Below are 21,210 nucleotides of genomic sequence, written 5' to 3'. Positions count from 1 at the left end.
CTGGTGACATAAAAGAATGAACGGAAAAGAGCACTGTTGGAGCAAGAAAAATCATAACCAACCAACCTACATTCAGGTTTCCTCTTTGAGCTCCATTTTGGTTTTGCTAGACCATTGGGACGGGAGATCTAGTCCAAAGTGCTTACATGCTGCTGTTATGTATGTTAGTAGCAATCGAGAGCACCATGACGAGACGACTTGCGAAACATTTTTTAGGTTTCTCAACATTCACTCTATCAAAGTTACACGATGCCAATTTTGAAGCTCAAAACTATCAAAAGTATATACAGAGTATACAGTACCGAGTATAATGTTAAATTGGGAAAACTACTTGTCTTTGCACAAATCTTGTAGGCAAGTTAAAGCCGCAATGAATCTGACAAGTTTACATCAAATGACTAGAAATCTGCCATGTACCATGTCCCCCATCTTCATTCAACATTCTCAGTTCAATTAGCAGAGCATGTGCATGATCCGGTAATCAAGCCGAAGATTGGATTGCTACCACGCCCCCCATCTTCATTTGACAGTCTGCACTAGTCTTCCAGGACCATCACAATGCTTCAGTCAATTCTCATATAGAAACATGAAGGCAACATATGCATTTGCTTTGGTGAAATAAGATGATTTACAACTATTTTTTCTTCCGCTCAAGTTAGACTTGGGCGTGGCCCATAATGCAGTTCCACGTCTGAATTTGATCCCAAATATGTGGGCTGCCTCAAATCAGAAGAAACTCTGCTCATGGAAGACAAGGAGGTTCACTTAAGAAAGCCAGCATCAACAGGCAGTTAGTGCATCAAAACCAACAAAAAGAAAATATTAATAGGGCATTGAGAGTAATACTGAAGGCAGATATTTTATGCCATTCTCGAATATCCATGAATGTCTCTTGTTATATATAGAAGTAGAAGGAAACAGACAACCTGCTATCACATATACCACCTGTAGGACGGATGGTCTAAAGAAAACTAAAAGCAGATGATTCATTAATAGATATTCTAAGACAGGATGGAGTTGATCCATTTAATTTTAACAAATAGTCAGCTTGACAGCATGCCGACTGCACATTTGATATGGTAAAACCAGGAGACTGGACAAGTACAGAATTAACTTCTCCAGGAGATATGCAGAAGTTGTAACCAGCGTTGACCAAAAAATAAGGTGATATATATTTTGATAAGTTATTAAGTTCTGGAAGGTTAGTGCAGCATTACCTCCCAAATATTCATATCACGAGGACATATTATATTCCACACTTCCCTATCACTTCCAAATCTAAATTACTGAAAAAATCAGGGGGCATACATGTGCAACATAAGAAAATATAAAGATCCAGCCTTTAAAACTCATGTATAAATATAGCATTCTCACCTTTGTCTAACTTTAAATATTCCAGTGCCTATCTGCATTGGTATACCCATGATTATGCTTTCACTTACTCCTTCAACCTTGTCAACTCTCCCATTTACGCATGCATTAAATAGAATATCATCTGTCCGCTCAAATGAAGCCATCATCAAAACACTTTTGTCCATCTTCTGAACACCGAATCTTGTGATTCCAAGAACTTCACCCTGTCATGCAAAAGAATTAACACATGAATATACATCCTCACCACATTTGCATATGTCTAATATATTAGAGTGTATTCCAATTTTTCTTTTTAGTTTTCCAGTCAAAAGATTCAGTATCAATAGAAACTACTCACCCGATACGTCATCACATCCGCTAAAAATATCATATGGCGATCATCTATGTTCATTCCATGCGATTTCATAGTATGCTTTATCTCCTCAATGATACAAACTCTCGCAGCTTCAATTCCAAGTGTCTGCTGCACTTCCATAACATTATTACTTGTGGTTTTACAACCATCAACTCCTTCAGTGCCCATTACTGCCAGAAGACCCGTGCTAAAAAGTTGGCACAAAAGATATTAAGATTAAAGAAACAACAGCTGGCTTTTAGAATCTCACTTTTTTTGTCAAGTAAAAAACAGCTAGCACTTAAAGTATGAATATGATAAAAAATAATAGAAGCACATTAATTCAAAACTGCTCACGCCCGTCGTTATATTGCATAGCACATAATCCACTTAGTTTTCTTGCTTTCTGTCATGCCAGAGATGGAACTACCCTGTTCTTTGAGGGCACCTCTCATCATAGGAAATATAATAATACTTTTAATAAGATGACTTGCATCGTCGCAACATATGAAGCAAGACAGGAAAGGGAAAAAGAAATTCAAAGGATTAAAGATAAGGCAGCAATAATGTTAGCATATGTACAACCCTCTCGTTTCCCCCTTCCACATCATTTTTGTAATTTCTCATCTATTATGTTTGCCTTCATTCAGGTAATGATAATCTTTTCTTTGCTAAGCAACGGGGTGTTTTTCTGTCAAATCTTATTACAGACTTTTGCTCCTCAATGAAGCTGACGATATATTCCAGCAACATGATTTGATCTGGAAATCTAAGGCCCCTCCTAAAGTGAAAGTTTTTGCTTAGATTATGGCTCATGGGAAGGCTAATACGTGTGACATGCAAAGAAGAAGACCCTTTTCCTGTCTTAGCCCTCAGTAGTGCATTCTTTGCAAGAACTGCTTAGAATCGACTGACCATATTTTCTTACAGTGCCCAGTGACTTTGAACCTATGGTTTCGATTGTTTAGGGAGTTCGGAATCAGTTGGGTCTTGCCCAAGGACTGCCAGTCTTTCTTGTCCAAGAAGCACAGAATCCCCGGGAACGGGAAGAAAGCCAATGTTTTATGGGCCTGTAGTGTATTGGCTGTTCTTTTGGTGGTTTGGTTAGAACGAAACAGATTAATTTTTTAGGACCAAGCAGGTCGTGAAACAGAGGAATTATGGGAGAAAGTTAGACTATGTTCTTCACTATGGAACTCGACTTCTTCAGTCTTTAGAGATATGTCCTTTAGGGTTATTTGGCTGGATTGGAAAGCAGCCATTTCCTAGCTATAAGTTGTGTGTGTGCTACTGGGGTTCTTTTGCTAGTAGCTTAGGGTTTGTTCAGTCTAGTTGCTCTTTCTTTGTATCTGTTTCTTTATGGCCACCTTGGCATTTCTGTATTTTATTGTTTATTGCAATAAAATTTGTTTCCTTTGAAAAAAAAAACAATATTTTCTCGGTAAGGCAGCTTCACTAATGAAAACTAGAAACTTTCTTTCATGGGGGAAACACATGACTAGGGTCTCACGTTTGGCTCCTATGGTTCATTGGTTGTTTGATCTTCCTTCTTTTCCAGAACAGAAGTGGAAGACAAGTACATAGAGAGATTCCTGTTTGGAGCTTTCTTACTGGGAATGTTGATCATTATTAAAAGGTGAAGTTACTGAAGCACAGGCCAAACCAACCTGGGTAGTGTTCTTCCTGAAAGTGATTTTGTGATAAATAAATTTGTTTACTAAGTTCAGGCGCCGAAAATTGACATGGCAACATGAATAAACCACCCAATCTGGAAAAGACAACTAACTAAATGTGCAACAAGAAGTATGCTGAATGACACCAATAGAAAGATATATGAACCACCAATTTGCATGAGACCTAAAATAAAACATGGGGAACAAACATATGCCAACACAATACTTTAAAGAGGTGTAACATGAAGCCGGTTCAAAAGCTACTAAAACTAGCAAAATAAATTTCAGAACAAACTCACCCTTCTGCAAACAACTTGTACTCCTTCTCTTCTCTTTTATCACCATCAGCACATGTAACTTCAAGATCCTTTTTATTCTTTTTAACGTCTTTTGCATCAATGACAACACGTTGAACAGTGCTTATACCCTGTTATTGAAAGAATGTAATGAATCACATCTGCACCAAACATTCTAAGCATGGCAAACTGAAACAAGAAAAAAAAAAAGAAAAAAAAGAAAAAAAAAAAGTGTCATTCATAAAAAGCAATATCCAGGAAAAAAGCCTCACCCTTACTATAACTTTTGGGAGCATACTCTTTAAATAGTAGAGGTTAAAATGGAGTCTACTTCTATCAGCCTCCTGAGGAAGAATTTCCAATTTTCTGATATCCAAAACCTTAACATGCTGCATGGTAGATGTGACCATGAGATATTAAGAAGTAAAGAACATAAAAAAAAAAAAATTAGAAAACTAACATGTATTCTCACCTCTTGCTTGAGTTTGATTCTCGGAGTTCGTAAAATTGATTCTTTTACGACATTAGCATCTATAGACAAGTGTGCATCTTGAATCATGACCATATCAAGAGTGATGACTATGGATGCTGATCTTGAAGTCATTACAATTTTTATACTCTTAGAGACCTTCATAATAATATCCAAATTTGTAAGTAAGATCATACATGGAGTTGGAGAGGAGACAGCACTATGCAAGTCAACAGAAACAATAAATTTGAGAAATATCAAATTAGTTGTTCAATAGTTTTAGATCCATATGAGTCCAACAAACCATTATACCTGAAATAACATAAACTACAACCAGAACATCAATCTTTACCTTAAAACATCCCGAAACATATCAAACCACTTGTTTGACTTTCTAACAAAGTAGTTGCTGAACAATCCAACTCACAGTTAAAAAAACCATTAACCTCGCAATCCAAAGACGTATAGAAAGAGAAACGCCAATTTGCATTGTTGACTTTTCACTTTCAGTTGAAAACTTGAAGCACATTAATACATGATGCAAACAAAAATATAAGTTAAATTCACAGCATCTCTAACAAATTAGTTACATACATACCTGCCCAAGAATTGTTTTCTCAATCCGACCTGCCACCACCCGTGCAAATTTCGCATTATTATTATGCTCAAGTATTGCAGTGACAATGGGTGTACTGATCTTTTTTGCTCCGTTTATTATTTCCTTGATACGAGGGACTCCAAGTGTAACGTCTAACATATTGTTAAGGATCAAATTGAAACACAGCCAGTAAATATCCAAAAGGACATGAAGTTGATACATATTTATCTTCCCTCAAAATAGATAAGCAAATGAACAAAGGATACTCATGCTTGCAACCCCAGCAAAGTGAAAAGTTTTCAGTGTCATCTGTGTCCCAGGTTCACCAATACTTTGAGCTCCAATTACTCCAATTGCTGTTCCAGCTTCGACTTTTTTTGAATGATAACGAGAAATGCAAATATTGAGAAAAACCTACAATTTGGATGTTAAGGAAATTTAATAGAGGCAACAAACTCTAGAAAATATAAAGGGCAAACTCTAGCACACAAAGGTATACAATGGACACCAAGACAACACTCAAACGTTACATAATACAGTTTTTTTTTTTTGGGTGTGAAAATCATTCAATGTCATTGATTAAACAGAGGAAAATTCAAGATTTGAGTACAAATGACAGCCCCAACAAAGGAGGGTTTATGCCATTACAGAAATCAAACTACCAACACAGATTGCATAACACAGTGAGCAGAAACATACAAATTGACAATTAACACTGCTCACTAGAGCCAAAATAGAAGAGAGTTAATAGATCTGATTGAGGTAACTTTTCACCACCAGTGCTAAATCAAGACCAGACAAGAGCTTGATTTGCTGGAGACCAGTTAGAAAAAGGAAACAGCTAAGTGCAACATCAATTACTCAATCTTATAAGAAAAAGCCTAAGCTTATTGGATGGAAACTCAAATTGCAAAACAACTCTCCTCCTTCAATAAACCACATCAGACATAGACTGATTTCTATAAGTTGTAGCTATCCTCTCACCTGAAAGGCTGGCACTTAGCATTTAAACATTCCAAAAATTGGGATGGAACAATTTTTATTTTTATTTTTGTCAAATACCGTGTAAAGATTTAATTAGAAAACAGCAGCAGTAAAGCATTAGGTCAAGCACAAAAAGAACAAAATCTAAACTCTGAAGACACAAAGGTGAAGGGCTTCTATCTGTCCACCCAAAAAGTCATCTTAGAAACTGCAGCCCATCTTCTATTCGTTTATAGCCAAAAATACCGAAACCTGCATGATGGAACAATTTTCCAAACTTTCTAATAGATCTCCTCTGCCATCATACAAGCATGAAGCATGTCCTTCACTGTCCTACGAACACCCAGTAGATCCCAAACAATGAAACCCATACCTCTACTGCAATGGAAATCTGACACCACCTGTCTGGCCAATGTACACCATATAATAATTCAAAACTATCCTCTATGTATCACATTAATAGTGGTAAAAAATTTATCAGGAACCGAGTCCAAATAAAGAAACCCAATTTTGGATTCCAGACTTCTTGTCAAGAGAAAGAACCATGATGCTTCCCCAATACAACTGCATAGAAAGCCTTCACCTCAAAGAAATCCCCACCACAAAATGCTCCGACCCACACCATTCTCTCCTATCTACCTAATCTATGCTCCATGTAAAGCACAGAAAATTTTCCATAAAAAATTAACCGTTATATTATAGATGACATTACGTGGCATGCCCATTGATATATATGTGTGTGTATATATATATTAACCATGCCATGCACATTACATACATACATATATATATATGTGTGTGTGTGTGTGTGTGTGGAAACAATCAAGTGTGAATGTCAGCAATGCACTCGCAAAAAACACATTGAACATTCAAACACCCTAGACCAACGTATTTTTGTCACAAGCGAACGGCAGAGTTTCATGCATATATGTATAGCTACGTACATATATATAGACATACAAATATGTAGAGAGAGAGAGAGAGAGAGAGAGAGAGAGAGAGAGAGAGAGAGAGAGAGAGTACAAACAAAAGAAAGAAAGAAAAAGGTGACCAATTTTAGAACATAAGAAAACAAGTACCTCGAGCTGTTTACAAGTAACACCAGAAATATTTTGGACAATCTTCTCCAGACTAGCAGACTTTTCCTTCCAAGCCGGACTTTGATCCAACACAAAAGTATCATGTGTTTTTCTTAATTCTTTTGCATATTTATCCAGGAATTCCTCTAAAGAACTTTTGAAACCTGCAGAGCAACCACGATCAGGAGTCATATCTTGTTTTGAAAGCCGGTCTTTCACGATCTCAGACACTTCTTCAAGGGACAAGCTTTCATTTTCTCCAGCAGGACACGTGGCCTGTAAATGAACATTATCAACTCAACAATGAAAAAATTACAATTAATTCCGAATCATAAAATAAAGGGTTTCATGCCTTAGCTTTCAAAAACAATCGACGAAAATCTAAAGGAGCTCCCCCTTCTCCTTCCATCATTGCAGGATCCATACCGTCATCCCCATAACAAAATTGAACTATGCAGCCACTTGCATTCCGTACTGTGTTATCGTACTGGACAGATAGGTCCTCTAAAATTTTCGACAATCTACGAGACATGTACCCAGTATCAGCTGTTTTCACCTGCAATGGTCATAAGAGAACCATATAAATAAAAAATGAAAGCCAAACAACACTCTCTTTGGCTGATAGAATCGAACCCCATGAAAACCAATGCATTCAAATGTAATTCTCAAGCACCATTGTGCCATAATGACCCACATAAAGCCAAGAGATGACAGCTCCAGCAAGGCCTGAAGTTTTGATATATATCTTACTTTACACCATCAGAAAATATCAGTGACAATATTTCATATATCTAGTTTACATTGATTACACATATGAAATAAGAGTAGCGTCACATTGAATGAATATATAAACATAATAGAAACAAAAAATGTGAATAATTCACAATATTTAGCACAAAACCCAAACTCTGAATCACAGACCACAACTTCTAGCTCAAGGATCCTACGAGCTATGATAATTTATGGAAATGAGCAGAAAATGCTATGAAGAACTCGATGCTAGATCAACTTCCCAGAATCCATTCTAGACCACCTCAAGCTCATTGTATTCCTTGAAAAAATAACTCATATTTTCTTGTGCCTTGTACTTGATAGAGAATAAATACAGCTGTGAAATACCATCAAGCTTAAGCCATTTGTAAATAGGCCCAACAACGGACCAAGCTCAATAATACTAACAGTCCACCTCATTTCCATAAAACTTAAAAATTAAGCCTTACATGTGCTTAACCTTAAACAAGGATCACCGCAATTTGAACATATGAACAAAAAACAAGGCTATGATGCTGTGTTATGAATGGTTGGCAAATTCATGGCTGTCTTGGCCTCTAAAATATTCAGGCCTTGCTTTAGGAGGGAATCCTAGAGCTGCAAGGTTTTGGAATCCAGTAATAAAGAAGATGAAAAAGAGGTTTCAAAGTTGGAAGAAGGTTTTTCTCTCAAAAGGAAGGAGATTTACTTTAACTCAAGCTGTGCTTGGAAGCTTGCCAACTTATTGCATTTCTTTATTTAAGATACCTAGTGAGGTAGCTGGTTTTGTGAGGAAATTTCTGTTGGATTTGGGGAGGACAAGAAAGACCACTTAGTCAGATGGGATTTAGTGTCTCAAAACAAAGATAAGGCAGGCTTGGGAATAGGTCATTCAGATACCAATAACAAGGCTTTTATTGGGCAAGTGGCTGTGGAGGATTCAGACAGAAAATGAGTCTCTATGGCGCACAGGGTCTCCATGGTTTTATGTTTCCTAGATTACATAATCCAATTTCGTTGAATCTTCTAATTATCCTGTAAGATGTAATTTTGAGTTTAGAAGGAATTTGTTGAGCTAGGAAAATCATCTTGATGCTGGTACTAGTAGATAGTGTTCTTTTATAACTCACCAGGACAGATGCAAGAAGATGGAGGCTAGATTCAACTGGGTTTTTGCATTGGTGTATAATGTGTAAATAGAGGGAGGAAACTGTCGACCACCTTTTTTACATTTGAATTTGCAGCGAGTTTTTGGCTATGGCTGAAAGGTGTATTGAGTAATTCCAATGAGTTGTATTTCATTTCTTTGTGAGAAGCATAAAGTATCAGCTAGTACGAAGAAGGCCAAGGTCATCCAGGGATGCATGGTTTCAGTTACATTTCGGGTGATTTAGATGGAGAGAAACAGAAGAATATTCAAGGATTATAGTAGGAGGAAGACGGGTTGAGGACTAACGAGACAATGTCAGGTTGTGGTTTGCTCTGGGTATCAGTTTCTATAGAGTTTAGGGATATATCTTTTTCAGATATTTTGTTATTGGTAGCTTGCTGTAGGTTAAATGTTTGGGTCTGATGTTTTTGATGTAGTTTAAGATTCTGCTTGTTTGCAGAAGTTTAGCCAATTGGCCAGGGCAGTGAGCCCGCCCCCTTGCACCGAAGTTCGAATCCCCCTCCCCATAGATTAGATTAATTTAGAGTAATTTAGACTATCCATTGTTTCAAAAAAATATTCGGCTTGTTTTTGACTGAAGTGGACTTCTTGTCCTCTATGTTGTATTTTCTTATAACCTTGTCTGGTACTAGTAATAACACTTATGCTTCCTTAAAAACTAAATATTAAAAAAAAAACAGTTAGACTGTTTTTGGGATACAGGACTACCAATTTATATCAACTCATGCAACACACAAACGAGAACGACTACCAGAGTAATGAGCTTGGCCAGTAACAATGTCATAAAATAGCTACTACTCTAAGTCTAAGTGGGCAGATGTACATGTTTATCAGGCAGTAGCCTCACTTGTATTACTTATCCATCTAGAATTGTCTTTATCATCCAATATATTTTAGCTGTATCAATGCTCCAGTAGCATGCCATATGCAAATTTGACAAGTCATGCAACGAGAAGAGTTGCAAAATTCAGGTCCAAATCAAGCAGTATAGAAAAAATGCACAGATTAATAATGTGATTTAGAAGCTTCATAATGTAAGAACTATTTAACATACAGCTGTATCGACAAGCCCCTCTCGCCCGCCCATAGTATGGAAAAAGAACTCTGTAGCTGTCAAGCCACTGTAAAAGGAACTAGCAACAAAGCCTTTAGCCTGCATAAATAATAACAGAATGACCCTTAATCACAAGAATATAGACCAATGGTTTCCTATAAACAAGATATATATTAGAGCTATAAACACAAACAAGAATGAAGAATAACAAAAAAAGGTTCTCCACCACAATGTTGAAAGATGTTTCATAATTCATCTCTCATAATGCATTACCTAAGTGACAATGAATTTTATAATTCAATTTTTTATAAACATGTTTTTACTTACTAAAGAACATGTTTTAGAGCCAGAAGGAACTCTAGTTAAACTTAAACTTTAGGACCAGCATAGGCTGCCCCCTCAGAGAATATCAGTTTCATACATAACCCATGCAATTTTATATATCCTTCTCTCTAGTTCTTAAATGTTGCTTCATTATTGATTTTCATGTTTCGGTTATGCTGTTTTAGAATTTTTGGTCTAGTCAATTTAGCATTTAAGTTCGCCCTTGCAAAAGTTAAATTCTGGGTCCACCACTGAATGCTCATGAATGTTAGTAGTTAGGGTAATGCAGTCAGATATGATCCAACTTTTTAGCTAGTCCTAAGATACATCTTGTATTACCAGTGAGAAGTTTTTTTTTTTTTTTTTTCCACAGACTAAGAAACACATAGAGTGGACAAAATGTTTTAAGACTCATTAAATATGAAAATTGCACAAAATATTTTTAGAAAGTAATTCTCCTAAAAATAAATAAAGATTTTTTCTTTGTTTTGAAAAGAGACATAATTTTATTAAAGTAGGAAAGCTAATTACAAAGAGTGGACAAGGAATCGACAATCTAGGAAGGAAGAAGTAAATACAAGAAGGTACAACTCAAAAAGATGTAAAATAGAACATGATAAACGAAAAATTCTAATCTTGCTTCAGAGCTGCTAAAAAATCCAACATTATAAAAGAATGGGCATAATCTTTAAAATCGGCCGAAATAGATGCCCATAAAGCTGCCCAGAACCTTCACTCTGTCCCAAAGTTCATCTACCCCGCGCCCTTATAATCCTTAAAGATGCTCGAAGACAAGATGCTGCATATTTTGTGTAGGTTTCATACTGACAGTACATGTCACTACACATAGAATTACTGGTTAAAAAGTGTACGGAACTTACTGCAGGGGTTTTTGCTTTTCTAGGGAAGTGAGGAAGGCTTCGATCTATGAATCCATTAGGTGCACGACGACCGCCAACCGATTGTTGACCAACACAGGCAATCATCTGGCTAATATTGATAGGAGATCCTTTAGAACCACACTGGGACATGATCAAAGGACTGTTTCTCCAATGTAGTGTTTGCATGCACAACTGTGAAAAATAAAGGTCAAAGGCTATTTTGAAACCATCATCTCTGAAAATATGATGACAATAAAATAGAAATAATTGCTAAACAAACTGAGCTGCTACCATGAATAGCTTTCTTGACAGCACACAAGCAAACATTAAGATTGCAAATGAAGACGAAGAAGTAATTACTAAGATTTGAGATTGACGCTTAAAAAAATACACTAAAAAAGAAATTCAAAACAGAAGTTCAGTGCATAATAAGCAAAAAATAATATATAAAACTCACCTTTCCAGTTTGATCTCTAATATTGTTTAATATTTTAGTTATCCCAGACTCAAGTGATTGTGCCGCATCACAACCGGGTTCAAGTGGTAGCTGTCCTTCATTATACAACTTTATCTTACCAGCACATTTGTTATAACCTTCCTTAATTATCTTTTCCTTTTCATTGTACAAATTGTCACTTGGTTGTACATCGCTAATCCCAATTGAGAATCCATGATTACCAATCCACCGAGCACTGCAATCCAAGCAAATACTAACAATATTAATCACATACTAATGTTGTATTTACCATATAAATGCTCACAAAACATATTTAAAATATATAGGCATCATAACAGACAAGTGATTAATAATTGAAACGCCCACCTATAATATTTATAATACTGACAATATTACAATAAGACAATTTCCAATTTACCAATGTAAGGTACTAAGGCTGGACATTTTCAAATGAAGACAAGAATAAATGCAGCCTAATTCAGTATGAAACTGAGTTAGGATAACCATCAAAGCTACAAAACAAATTGTAAGCTAAGACATAGAATAGTCCACTCCACTGGACTTAATAAAATAGGAAGACATGAAGACTATACAGCATCATGCAAATAGAAATGAGTGATTGACAGCCATTAAAACTACAGAATATATTGTAAATAGAAACATTCTAAGGATTCTAACTCTCAACACAATGTTCTTAGAGCACTCAAAAATGCATGTCGGACTAGGTTTTCTTTGTTCTTTTTGGTCAGAAGATACAGGCAAAATATTTAGGGTATCCAATTGGAATAAGGAATATCATAATAATGGTAGAAATTGAGTCACTTTTCGTTTTGATATTCTATACAAAATTTCATAAGCCTAAGTAGAGTTTATCAATTCCATTCCACCGGTTGCAAATTCCAATTTGAGTAAAAAAGTACATATATATATATATATACAGTTATTATCTCATCTGGATGACCATTATTATCGTACGGATGCCATTGTAAATAGGGAGGAAAATAGGGAGGGGTAGTAGAAAATACATGGCGTCAGCACGATAATAACGTCCGGATGTCCACTTAGGAGAATTTCTGTATATATATAAAGAAGTTGTATTCAACATGTTGAGTCACTTTTAGCCATACTTTATATACATATACATATATATACATATATATATATATAAAGAGTTCATATTCAACATGTTGAGTCACTTTTAGCCCTACTTCTTTTAGTGCTTGAAAATAAACTGCAACAAAAACTAAATTAGAAATCTGAAGAAAAAAAATTAAATTCGAATGTGAATTACGATGAACACAACCAAGATGGACTAAAAGAAGCTTGCATTCAAGAAAAACTGTGCTTGATAATACCTTAACTTAGCTAGGCGATTCATGCAAGAAGCAGCCGCATGAGCTTTATAGTCTCTGAGAAGTACAGAGTAAAGTCCATCCTTATTGCCATTTCCTAAAGTGATACAAATGCAAAACTGTGAATATCAATATCACTTGCTCAAATATCCAAAGTTGACAAAGAAAAACTCCAAAAAACAACCCACAGCTCAGAAAAAATTTAAGCTTCCAATCAATCAACTTTAACTAGCTAACAAACATTAGTATCCAACACAAGGGAGATTTGTAACACAGGTCTAAAGTACTTGGGAAATTTTCAACTGAAAACGTTAGTATGGTTATAAGGTTTTTTAGTAGAAGCTATGAGTGACATAGAAGAGAGAGCCCTTCAGAACCTTCTGGAAATGCTCCTGACAGCTTCCAACAGAGGGACGAGCATCTTCCAAGTAAATACACTCTGCACTGCCTTTAGTTACAGCAGCCCACATCTTCTACACTCTCCTCACATCTTAAATGAGTAAAAGCAACACATATATAGCCCTTTCCTAGAAGCCATCAGTCAAAATACCCTAGAATGAATAAAATTCTTAAATATACATGACCCAATCTGGCTACTCACCTGCTCCAAAGCTACCACCACAAACACTAACCATCATACTTTGAGGACATAAGGGCTCAGGAATCACTAGTCAGGATAACCAATAAATAAGCAGAGAGACCACACTTAAATATAAACCAGGCCAACTTCAGGTACAGGTTAGTACGCCTCAAAAGTTGAAAGTAGGTCACCTTCCATCACAGTCAATACATTGCTCTATCCAATTTTCCAATTATCTTCTCTTGAATCCAGAGAATGGAACCACTACTACTCTTTGGAGCAACACAAATTTGTCCAGATCATACCTGTTTTTCTTTCTAAGTGAAATACCACGTAGACCAGATTTCATCATATAGAGGATAGAGCCCTTCATAACCTTCTGCAAATGCCCCTGACAACTTCCAACAACAGAAGAATGGCCATGTTCATATAGTAAATTCCTATTCTGCCTGCTCACAGAAGTTCTTATGTCATCACAAGTCACATCTACTACTTTGTATCATTTTGAAATCTCAACCAACTTTGTTGAACCAATTCAGGTCCAATATAGCACCATACATATGCTACTTTACCAGGCTGATATTTCATATGCCCTGGCACCAGCACCATGAACCTATCTAGGACAATAAAATAGGCCCTCAAATATTTAATTTGAGAAATGTACTAAAAATGATACATCTTATTACTTGTGCTTCAATTTTAAAAAATGTAGAACTACTAAAAAAACATATATTGTCAAAAGACTGACCTAAGGTACCCTTCCCAAGTTGGCCAGCTATGAGCTCACTGTTACGAAAATAAACAAACCCATCATTTGGACACATTGCTTCAGGTCCTCCATCTTCAGTCTTGCTGTATGATTTCTCATTAACAGTAAAATTTAGATAGACTCTCACATTTGAATTTGGGCGTACTAGAACGCTAAATAATTGCTTCCCCGTCCATAGCTCTATTGGCTGCAAAACGACAACTGTGTTTCAGTTAGGAAAAGAACATATATATAAAAGAAATGATAAAGACATTGACCAAAATTCCAAAGTGTATATGTACAATTGTGTCACAATAGAAATAAACAATGGCTTTAGCAACTCACCTTAATTACAGCAGGTGTTGGCAAGTCAACAGGATCCGTTCCATCCCCCATATATGAACACATGAGTGAAAAGGATGCACGGTCATAAAATGTGTCCTTCCTTGTTATAAGGAAAGAGGATGTTAGAAAATCTTGAGTGGAAGCAACCAAAACCTCTCCATTTTTCGGAGTGCATAGATTGTTTTGCACCTGAAAAATACACTGAAATGTTACATGAAAACAAAATGCAGTTAACAGTCATCAGAAGCATAAGCAACTGAAGATGCCCCCGCGGGGGGGGAGACAGAAGCGGAGGAGGTGTGGGAGAAGGCAAAGTACTGGGCAGCGCTTTTGGTTTCTGTTTCTCCTTTTTTTAGGAATACATCCCTTTCAACCATTTTGTGTGATTGGAAGGCTGCAGTGTCTTCGTTAGGATTGGTTTTTTTTTTTTTTTTTTTTCCCCTCATAGTGGTAGATCTCTGTATTTGTTTTCTTGTTTCTTTCTATTATTGGTGGATTACTTGTCCACTTTTCTAAAATTTCTCCTTTTAAAAAACTTGTACATGATAAATAGCACCCCCATCAAACCCAGATCAGTGAAATGAAGCAGTATTTCATTTCATTTTCCCACATGAAAGATAATAAATAAATGAAAGGGTCCATGATGATAAATAGTCAATCAAAGTCTAAAAAGGGACAAACTAGACAACTAAGATGGAACTAATGTTGTTTCAGAAACGTCCTAGCTTAGCTGAGGTACATTCTTTATAAAATTTAGGAGCTGTTCAGCTGCCCCATATGCACTTACTCTGCAGATAAGTAGAACGTTTAACTAAAAAAGCATTAAAGGGTCACTACCCCTGTAGTCAAGTGGTATAAAATAAAATTACAGAAAAACCAAAGCTGACAGAAAGACAGCTTGGGAGGGAAAAGGGTACATAAATCACTGTAAACCTAATTCCAGATAAAACAACAATGGCTCAGGAGATTCAGGATTGAAAGAGCTAACCATTTGAATACTATATTGACTTGTGTGTGTAGGTTGGGTTAGGGTGGGACATGAGGAGGCGTTTCTTTAATCAATCAACATGTGATGAAAATAATTGCAATTTGTATATTCCTGTAATATTGAATCCCTCCCTATAAGATCCTGTTCCTAGCGGTCATGATAATGTCATAGGGCACTTTAGTCATCAGTTGGTTGGTTCCAACTTCAAAAAATATTATTCTCATTCTGTGTTCCATTAAGGGGTCCAATGGAAAGGTATGGTCCAGAAAGGGTCCAATTGAATGTTAGGCTTAAAATTTTGCATCCTTAGTCCTTTTTGTCATTAAAGCCATTGTTCCAGGCCACTTTTCCAATATGCATAAACTTGACATTCCTTATATGATAAACTTCGGAGATAGTAACAAAAATATTCGGAATTGCCCTCATGTCTTAAAAGTCTCCTTGCATCCGAATCGTGTTGATAGGTCATGGTCAGCTCACTCCTCTGGTAACTTTTCTTGTAAATCTCTCACAACAATGCTCAAATAATCCCAATGCAAAACTTTTAAGTTTTAATGTAGGGAAAAACTGTAGTTTTATGGAAACCAATTGGCATATATCTCAATGAAGTGAAGATTCAATCTAATTTACCCCCATCAACATAACAGCCTCTGTCCGAGCCTCCTCTGTTTGTGGGACATGCATATTCATTTCATCACCATCAAAATCAGCATTGTAAGGGTTGCAAACAGATTCATTAAACCTCAATGTTCTCCAAGGCATAACCTTAGCCTGCATTCACAAATTGATAAAGTGTGACCAAATATCAATAAAATTCATGTGAAAAACATATACAAAATTCATTCGAAATATGTAATCACCCTATGGCACATGATAGACATCCGATGCAAGCTTGGTTGTCTGTTGAAAAGAACAATGTCCCCATCTTCTAGATGACGTTCAACTATGTCACCATATTTGAGTCCGTCAGCAGCGTTCTTTCTGTTAACCTTTAAGGACCTTCAGCACAAAACAGTAAATTCAAATCACCATCAAAGCAAGCATTTCCATATAAGAAAAGAACAAAAAAAAAAAAGTTAATCCCCTACCATTCAGTGCCATCAGGATTTCTGAGCATTCTGGCACCAGGGTACTTATCAGGTCCATTACTGACGCACTGCCTCAACTTCTCAATATTATGATGGGAAACACGTTCTGGATAAGTTAAGATTTGAGCCATTTTGATAGGGACTCCAACCTAAATCCAATAAAAATTTAGAGGAAACAAACCTAACAACAGGCACATAAATTAAACTAGCATGAACGCTTGGCTCAGGTTTTAGCACAACATCTAACCTCAGTGATTTTCAAATTAGGGTCAGGTGATATAACAGTTCTGCCAGTATATTCAACACGCTTCCCTGATAAATTCCCACGAAAGCGCCCCCCCTTCCCTTTGAGGCGCTGTACAAAACCACTCAATGGCTTGGCAGTTTGCATGGAAAAGGGAACACCACGAATGTCACTATTTATATACTGTGCAACCTCAACTTGAAGTATATCCCAACTAGCCTGGACAACAATTCTCAGCATTAAGCATTATACAATCACAATATGGAACCACAAGTGACACCTACTATACCATTTAACTTCACCAGCAGAACAAGATGTAAAAAGATATTCAGATACACATACAAGAAAGATAATACAGCCACATGCAAAAGGAGGCCTCATAATTAACTCAGATATTCTAAACCATAAAAAGCGCACGCAAAGTTCTAGTGAACCGCTACAGAAACATAAAGAAGTTAACGTAGGAAAAATATCAATAAATGAATGTGATTATTTTTCTTTTTATAAGAATATTACCGTCAGCCAACCAAAACAAGACACATAAACTAAAATACAAGAACAAGCATCTCTCAGTTCAAAACAAAGAAAAAAGCTTCCTGGACAACTCACAGTAGAGCACACCTCCCCAATCCAGAAGAACTTCGCTAAGGGGAATGTCTTAAAATCTATGCACAAGAAGTCCACATAGAACCTAAATATATAATCTATCCCAAACTGAGTTCAAACTCTTCTCGCCTTCAAAGATTCACTTGTTCCATTCCAACCAAACAACCCATGATGAAGCCAAGCACATCATCAAAGAGTATACACCTTCTCAGATGCCCCTGCACCAAAACAATTTTCTAATAGCAACAATACATAGCTGTTCTAGGACACACCCACCTCTACCCAAACAACTTCAGCAAACCACTCCTTTTGGCCCCAATTGTACTTTCCTGCGTGACTTGTGCATATGTTTGACCCAAAAAAAAAAGAGTGACTTAAGCATGTTCTGTCGACAAAATTGACAGAATGTTGGACCAATGTGATATGGCTAGAAAACTAAAGGAGTTCTTGTTTGAGTTTTAAACTATAGAGACAACAGAAGAATGTAATCTGGTAAACTAACAAAAAAATAATGCATAAAATCATGAATGTGAATCATTTCTCAGCAAAACTAAAATATTTATCAGCATATATCTCACACAAACAGAAATCACATCATACGTCAAATACAGTAAATCAAGTATTTACTTGACCACACCAGCACATAACATCAGATACGAAACGAGTATTTTGGACTCATGCCTGGGAAGCAGTCCATATGAAGTCAAACATGCAGAATTTCATGTACAAATGTGAAGTAAATAAGGAGACTATACTAACAATAAACTATGAACAAAGACATCATTGAAGGCACAATACAACAAGCCTTGCAGTACTCCAGGTCAGACAAGTGTCCTCTATCATACCAAACATTTGGGTGCAGATTTTGCTTCTAATAAATCCCGTCTAAGAATAGCATTGGATTGAATAATTCTCTTTAACCTCTCTGTAATGTCATTTTCATTGCTGCAATAGGAAAAATTGAAACCCAATTAGCATCATTTGCAACTGTGCCACCTTAAAACCACTGGAATACCGCAGAAGGATATGATGACACCTAAGTAAAACATAAGAGAGAAAAAGGGAGAAAAAATCTGCAAATGAATAAATGGCATGTTGAGACAACCTCAGTGATCTATCCACAATAACAGAAGGCCGAATAGCTATAGGTGGCACAGCAATGTTTTTGATGATGAGGTTCTGCGGTCTATTCGAAAGATTAAGCAACTCGCAGTCCTGCAATAACAATAGAATATATAAATCTGCTTCAAGAGGAACAGAGATGCAAGAAAATGGCTAGCATCCACCATATTCTTTCTTTTTTCCTTTTTTTTGCTTACCAACTATAAAATTAAAGTTACCAAAATAATCAACTTCTATAGAATTAAAGGGTTCTTAAGACTCTCATATACAAGTACCTCATCAACCATCCTTTTAAACAGAGAATAAATTCTAGCAGGGTTTAGCATATGAGTTGCCACATTAAAGGATGCCTTGGACTCTTTCGTGTGAGAAAGTGTTGTTCGAAAGTCATCCATAACACCATTAAGTTTTGAACGATCATGAATAATGCCCAGCACACCCACGGCCTTCTTCACTGAACCTGTCATACATTACATATCGAGGCAATCACTACGCTTTTTGAAAGATGACAGAAGCTCCAGCCCCCGAAAAAAAAATTTGATGAAAGTATAAAGAAAAAATATAGAAACCAAACCATTTATAAATCCACATTTGGAGCACTTCACTGGTCTATAATTGGTTGTCAAGTTATTACACTTCTTCACTATCTTTTTCATCAACTCGGTTTTCCTCAAAGGCTCCATCTTGGGACTTCTCATCTTCTTCAAAAAGTCGTTGCGCATTCCCTCCTCCAAAAGTATGCCAGAACATAACTACAAAAATAATAATAATAGCGGAAATTTATCATGGAAACCCCTCGTGAATAAAATTCAACAATAAAAAGTTACTAGAAAGAAATCACAAATGGAAGGAACACAATTCTTGTACCTTGCAAATGCACTTCAAAATGTCCACAACAGTACTTAAATATCCAACATTCAAAACAGGGAGGGCAAGCACCAAGAATCCAAAGTGCCCTGGACAGTCCTTCATTACCGCACCACATGTCGCACACTCACCACTACTCTTATTTGCAGGGCCCTGAAACAAACAAGGACAGCCAAGTAAAGCATACTCCATAGTTTGAAAGCTACATAGTAATTCCTTCTTCTGTATTTAATCATTTCAAACTTGAATTGTCCATGTGAAATGTGAATGCACGTGAAATTAATACAAAGAAAATTGGAATGCGGAAAATGGTATCCAGTGTGTGAGTCAATTGTAGTGACGGTTCTGGCATAACTCATTCACTAAATCTAAACTTGCAACAATATCCAATTAAAACAACCAAAAAATGCTTCAACAATAACCAAAAGCATTTGCTATAACAATTGAAGGGTGAGAGTGTACCAAGCGGGGGTCCAATAAGCCGCCTTCGATAGGCTTTTGATTGGGATCATAATAATTGCATTTATAAATTTGAGTTTCAGCCATATTGACAATCTCCGTGTCGGACATGGCGCTGAATTGCCATTTTTCTCTACAGGCACAACGATACCATGCATTGAGTAATCGAAAATGACATGGTTTTACTAGATCAAACTGAACCAATTGAAATTCAAGAAAGAAAGAAAAAAGGTCTTACATTTTACGATGCCCTTCGTCTTCGATGAAGGGCTGTTTGGTGAAGATTAGGGTCTTGGCTTGGCCTCTATTCATCGTCCTCATTGATCAACACCACAAAAAAGACTACTTCGAGAGAAGAAAAAAAAGGGAGATAAAAATTGGTTAATTGGAGATATATTTGTACCCACAAAACTAGATTGAAATACTCAAAATTCCGGGCTAACTTGATAACAACTATTGAAATATTATAAAAGGATGTCTCTTTTGCATTTCGAAATTACTATGCTACAAATTTAAAGATATAATAAAGAACAAATACCAAATGGAGATGGCGCCGACTGTGTAGCTTCAATGGAGAAGGCGCAGGAACATGTGCAGTTGATTCGAGAAATAGAGAGAGCACTCAGTGTTGACGGGTAGAGAGAGAGAAGGCGGGGGACGACAGCTCAGAAAGGTTTTGGGTTGGGGTTTTAGGCTGGCTGGGTAAAGGGCTGCACAGTCGACATATACGTGAACAATATATAGTTTTGTTCCTTTTTTTTTTTCCCCCTTTTTTTTTCTTGCCAAATTGCACTGATCATAGGGTGTCACAAAAAATTGATGATACCCTCGTGGTTAAGGCATCAAGGCCGGAAAACCATAACACCAAGTTATATCGGATAGAAAAAATCGAAAAAAACTGTATTGATTAAAAAGTCAATAAACTGGCACTGAATCAATTCAAACTGATTTCAATACCGATTTCACACCTTACAAAATCAGATCAGATCAAACCAATTGCATTTTGTTTTTCTTTTTTTAATCATTTAAGTCCAATGCTTAATTTCTAATCCCATAACTAATATTTCCCCAAGTCCAGCTTCAAAGCATCTTTCTTTTTTAGGCCCAATTAACTCTCTTTGCATGAAATTGGATCATTTGTGAACTTTTAAGCCCAAAAAATAAATTTTTAGTTGGAATTTGTAAAAATAAATAAAAAAATATCTGGTCCGAAACTGGAAAAATAAAAAACCACATCGGAACCAGTTTAAACCGAATCGATCAGTTTCATAACAAAATTTCACCAAAACCAAACTGAACCACACCGATTAAATAATATCGATTTCGATTCTGTTGCAAGGTGAAAACCAGATTGGACCGGACAGTGC

The 21,210-nt window shown here is 36.4% G+C and overlaps 1 protein-coding gene across 2 annotated transcripts; it reads right to left on the bottom strand.

The window, feature by feature from the left end:
- Nucleotides 1–54: 54 nt before the first annotated feature.
- Nucleotides 55–20,618, bottom strand: LOC117629742 (DNA-directed RNA polymerase III subunit 1). Of its 2 annotated transcripts, none has more exons than XM_034362333.1 (28): nt 20,382–20,618; nt 20,082–20,185; nt 19,847–19,976; nt 19,385–19,537; nt 19,092–19,269; nt 18,793–18,977; nt 18,501–18,610; nt 18,241–18,340; nt 16,793–17,008; nt 16,546–16,694; nt 16,318–16,456; nt 16,088–16,228; nt 14,470–14,658; nt 14,125–14,332; nt 12,800–12,893; nt 11,445–11,679; nt 10,988–11,179; nt 9,783–9,881; nt 7,160–7,363; nt 6,808–7,083; nt 5,011–5,158; nt 4,745–4,896; nt 4,150–4,305; nt 3,950–4,066; nt 3,681–3,808; nt 1,712–1,916; nt 1,375–1,577; nt 55–738 (listed from the first exon to the last, which is right to left on the bottom strand). In XM_034362333.1, the coding sequence occupies exons 2-28, from the start codon at nt 20,162–20,164 to the stop codon at nt 651–653; spliced, it is 4,278 nt and encodes a 1,425-aa protein (XP_034218224.1). In that variant the 5' UTR covers nt 20,165–20,185; nt 20,382–20,618; the 3' UTR covers nt 55–650. The 2 variants fall into 2 exon arrangements, with proteins under 2 accessions (XP_034218224.1, XP_034218226.1); XM_034362335.1 differs by having other exon boundaries at nt 20,082–20,188; nt 20,382–20,536.
- Between the last annotated feature and the right edge of the window lie 592 nt (nt 20,619–21,210).

The sequence above is a fragment of the Prunus dulcis genome, chromosome 6 (assembly GCF_902201215.1).
Source record: "Prunus dulcis chromosome 6, ALMONDv2, whole genome shotgun sequence".
NCBI classification, from domain to species: Eukaryota; Viridiplantae; Streptophyta; class Magnoliopsida; order Rosales; family Rosaceae; genus Prunus; species Prunus dulcis.
This window is presented reverse-complemented; position numbering and strand designations above follow the sequence as displayed.

Bases quoted from the DNA above. Each gene is read 5' to 3' on its own strand.
- LOC117629742 (XM_034362333.1), bottom strand. From the start codon at position 20,164: ATGAGGACGATGAATAGAGGCCAAGCCAAGACCCTAATCTTCACCAAA. The intron at 19,538-19,846 runs GTACACTCTCAC...TGTTTGTTTCAG, and splicing joins GCTTATTGGACCCCCGCTTG to GGCCCTGCAAATAAGAGTAG. The intron at 17,009-18,240 runs GTATGATAGAGG...ATTGTTGTCCAG, and splicing joins AATCTGCACCCAAATGTTTG to GCTAGTTGGGATATACTTCA.